General features: G+C 31.6%; 1 protein-coding gene across 1 annotated transcript in view; it reads right to left on the bottom strand.

Annotated features, from left to right (window-relative positions):
* The window catches only part of LOC113819082 (rootletin), a 203,036-nt gene that overhangs the window by 8,176 nt on the left and 189,860 nt on the right, over positions 1-5,000 (bottom strand). Inside the window, exons 35-37 of the mRNA XM_070144834.1 lie at positions 3,017-3,118; positions 729-827; positions 269-421 (exon numbers count right to left, since the gene is read on the bottom strand). Of these exons, the coding sequence (XP_070000935.1) occupies positions 269-421; positions 729-827; positions 3,017-3,118 (354 nt within the window). The remainder of the gene's footprint in view (positions 1-268; positions 422-728; positions 828-3,016; positions 3,119-5,000) is intronic.

Below are 5,000 nucleotides of genomic sequence, written 5' to 3'. Positions count from 1 at the left end.
AGCTTTGCTCTTTGACACTTCCAAATGAGTTGATATTATTTCTATCATGATAGAAGGGACAAATGTCTTTTTAATAAAGAAAGAAGAGAAAGTTGATGAAATACCTTGTTCACTGTTTACTTGGCACATAAGTATGATGAGCACCAGAAAGAAATGAATGTAACCCATTCAAATGTCAAAAATACTTATTTAATTAACAATCATTTGGAAAAAAAGAAATAATGGACATTATTATACATATATTCTCCACACATCCACATTTACATACTTCCTTCAGGTGTTTTTGCTGCAACTCTGTCTTCAGTGTTTCCAAGTCATCAATTTTCCGTCGCAGTTCTAGGTTCTCAATCCGCAAGGCACTGATGTTTGAGTCCTCCATGCCACCCAAACCTTCTGAGCGTCGGTCGCGTCGGTCTTCATACTGGGTATGGAATGACAACTTAAGAGCATCTTCCGACTGTGCAACTATATCAGCAACAGGGAACCACTAACTTTGAGAATTAAACTACATATCTTTCTTTGCACTGTATCCTTCTTACAAAATAAAATGAAAAGAGTATCATATGCTTTTGATTACTGTGATTTAAATACAACTGCAAGGAAGGAATGAGCAAAGAGCTTCTACTGGTCAATGAAGCTAATATAACAGACAGTGAGGACAAATAAGAGCACACACACACAGCTAACTACAAGCTACTACACACAAATAGAAGCAAAAGCATTCCTACCTTATCCAAGATCTTCTTAAGGTCAGACTTATCCTTGTCAAATCTATAATCAGACTTTTCAAGGTCATGTTTTTCAGCTTCACTCACAGCTAACTTCCTCTGTTGGTTAAGAAGGTTTGTGAGGAGGATCCAGAAGCTTTTTATACAGTTAATAGGCTATGGTCTACTACACAACGGTCTAGTTCATCGTACAAAGCCGGGTTCAGATACAAACACAAAATGGCCAGTGATTTTCCTCATACATATACACACAGCACTGGATCTTTTCTGTGTAAATGATATTTTCTGTTTGACTTGTATAAACTAAACAGAGCTTGCATGACATCTTTTAGCATGCTGTTTACTGCTTTTAGCAACCTAGCATCTTACTAAAAATTCATTGTGAAATGAGTATCCATAGTATCAATCTATACAAAGCATGAATATAATAAAATACACAGGTGCATTGATATACATACAACTAAAGCCTGCACATGTCTGCATGATGTCCTATATGCAGATATACTTGAAGTGACAAATATCAGCTTTTAACATTTACATACAAACAAATACAGTGATCTATGTGCAAAATCAATCATCAAATATAAACCAAAATATAATGAGAGTATAAATTATAAATAAATAGATAATGCATCATCAGACACACCCTAAAAAATAAAACTAGCATCTAGTCTACTAGCCTCAAAAACTTATTTAGAAATATCCAAAACTCTATACTGAAAAATTGTGTAACTGTACAACAGTATAAACTTTCTTTCCTGAAGCTAGTAAAATATGCTTCAGCAGTAGTTTAAAAGGAGAAAAGGGAAGTTATAAACACTTCCTTAAAGTGTTATATACAAAGTTAGCTTTGGCAGCATTCACGGATCATTTATAATATTATCTGTTTCATAAAAGCTATTTCATCTGCAGAGATCTGCAGTACCAAATTTATGCCTGCTCCTCTTAAAGTCTCAAGCTAGCTATTACTTGTGTACCATTTAATGAAAATATATAAGATAAAAGAACATACATATTCAAAAAATTAAGTACCAAAAGTTTATTACATATATGTGCTCAAAAATAATAAAAAATACCCAGCAGACAAATAATCTTCCAGCAAAAATCAGCACTATGAAAATATAGTTATAAACTTAACATACAATCTTCTAAGCTGTATAAAAACAGAGGAAATAACTCCAAAAGAAGAGCAATATATGCCATTTGATCAAAATTATCAATCTCAATATCATTTGTGTTGCAACTGTTCACTTTGCTTTCAAATAGAATAAAAGTGTAATTGAAGAACCATGAGAAATGCTGGAGTTTATAGAGGAAACATAACAGCATTAACAGCTGCACTGTGATATTAAGAAAGGCAAAAGGATTGACTTTAACATGGATAAAGTATGAACTGTAACTATAACAAAGACTGAAAAGGAAAGAGTGATAAAGTTACTGATTGTACGGAGACGACAACCTAACTTACATTATATCACAGAACTACATATTGAAAGAATTATAATGTTAATAATGATGAACTACATATTGAAACAATCACAATACCAATAATAATGATCCCTCAGAACCACAAATTCTTCAGGTTAAAAGTCTACTGACTATTATTGAATAAGCATGTCATCAACTACCACAAAAAGACAAAATAATGGATGAAATATTTGCTATTTTTCCCCTGGTAACTGAATCCTTTTGCAACGTAACTCATAAGAGCATGATATCTAGTTATCTAACCAACTTTTATCATAAGATCAATATCTGCCATTAAACTTTAGAGAATTTGATACATGTTATATCAAATTCTGGATTTTACCCATACAGTAATAATCATAAACGAATCTTTAAAGCATAAGAAGACCAAAAAAATTCTACTCCATATCACTGCAACACAAATTTTTGAGGAACAAAAATATTTCCATATTTACTGAAAATACTACCTTAAAAGAATGTTTCAAATAAAATAATATGAGCGCTTAAAAAAACAACACCTGATCTATTTTTTACCACATGGTATAAATGGAAATTAATAGTTCTGCAATTTGGGATGCATAATTAATACCACACCAATTACATAATTCAGGATATGGGATTATTCATTCTAATTCTTAACTTTTCACCTGATTGTAACAGTAAATATATAATCATCGGAAGTGATAAAGCTGAACTTGCCACAAATTCACTTGCATTCTATTAAACAAAATTCTAGGTTAATGCCCCTTATTTTCCAAAACATATTACAGAATATACTTGGTTTATGTGCCTTTCTCTTAATATGAATACACCGAACTCACCTCTAATTCTGCAAGATGTGAACGGAGATCTGATTTTTCTTGCTCTAATCGAGTCACCTTTGAGATGAGCTCATCTGTTGCAGATGATCGCTCGCCAAGGTTCTGTAGAAATTCACATATTATTTAGCGACCATAAATGCCATAGAGCACAGAATGTTATTCTATGCAGCAAAAGTAAAACATATTTGATAGGCAGGATGGACCAGACTGCATTATTTGTTCATAGACAACATATTCTCTATGTAGTTTGTGATTTGTTCTCTTGGAGTCTGCTCAGAACCTTCCATTATACACAGCTTAATCATCAGCAAAATAAATTTAGGCTAATTATCACATAATGAAGAATACTGTTTTAATGAGACAATATATTTTCCCTGGTTTGGTACCAATCTCTGTTTGGTACCAATGTCTGTTATGAAGATTTGATTTTGTGTCTGTGCAATGAACAAGGAATGAAGTCTGGAGTAACAATATTTCTGTAAATCAGAATAAAACAACTGTTGTTATAAATGGTGTGGAGACATACACACACATGCACACAAATGTACAAATAGAAAAACCAACTCTTGAAATTCTTATTTCAGAATAATCTGATACCTGGTCTCAAGACATGTACATGACTTTCATGGATTTCTATAATATCACTTTAATATGTTCCTTCACAAAAGAATAAAATGCATTACACACTATATGAATATTCATAAACTGTCAATCTACAGTATACAGGCTGGCAAAAAAGTAAATGTTCTGTTTATTTTCCTATCTCAAATTAATTAAGCATTGAATTCCAGAAAGATTTGCATTAATTACAGGCATTCTGGACTTAGTAAACATTCTCTTTTGACATTAATTGAAATTTTGTTGCAGATTTTATGAATGCCTTTTCCATTTTTACTTCAATTTAATTTAATGGTATGTCAGGGGATTAGAGTAAAAGTACAGGCTTTCTACCATTCTTTAATTGAATCACGTGTCCGAATTTTGTACCTCCTTCAATTTTAGCAAAGGGAAAGACTGGCATATGGCAACGTCAACTTTGCGATCTGATATAATATGCCTATCTAGCCCTTAAAAGTTGTTGAAGAATACAAATATAAAATCATATTGTGCTGTGAATCATTTACACAGGTAAATGTATTATATAATCATAAGGGAAGCTAATAAGAAGAAAAATATTGAATAGAATTTTTCAAGTTCCTACATATAAATTCCTGAATATGAAAGCCTGACGATATCTTTCCATCTAATAAAGGAATAGGAGTTTAGCTAGTATCTCGCTGTATATTTTCCTATTTTTGTGCCAAGTTTGCCTGATTCTGCTCATATTTTTCTAACCTGAAATATAATAAAAAGTTACCAATGTAGTATTCATCACTTTTCCTGTATTTTGTTGAGCATTTATAAATTGTATGCATTGCATTATCATACAAAACCTATAAAACTTCTTCCTAAATTCACACTGGTAGGAAAAAATGTAAGAAAGCGACAATTTACCCTAAAAAAAACTTTCAAAATAAGTACTCAAAGTCAAAGTAACATTTGTTTCTGCTGAAATTCTATAATTTTTTTCTTAAAGTTTAACTCAAGCCTTTAGAAGTAAAGTAATTGAAAATAATTAGTGATTTACCATTGTTGGTTTACAAATGCTTAAAAGTATCAATCAAATTCTGAAATTGTGTTTAAAAAAGAATCTTACACACACACACACACCTCACACAGTGACAAACATATAGCTTAGGGCATATTATATCAAATATATGATTATTTATATAAAATACAGAATGAACATACAAATGGGTCAACTTTTCTGTATACCTTTGTAGAACCTCGACTATCTACAAGAAGAATGCTATGCAGACTACACAGACTTTACTATAAGGAAAAGCAAATACAAACATTTACATCGGTTATCTAAAAAATGTGCAAATCCGATCAAATAAAAGTTCAGAGTAAAAATAAAACAATAGACATACATCAAGCTATC

Source organism: Penaeus vannamei, chromosome 32, assembly GCF_042767895.1.
Source record: "Penaeus vannamei isolate JL-2024 chromosome 32, ASM4276789v1, whole genome shotgun sequence".
Taxonomy (NCBI): domain Eukaryota; kingdom Metazoa; phylum Arthropoda; class Malacostraca; order Decapoda; family Penaeidae; genus Penaeus; species Penaeus vannamei.
The sequence above is the reverse complement of the archived record's forward strand: the minus strand, read 5'-3'. Positions and strand labels throughout refer to the sequence as shown.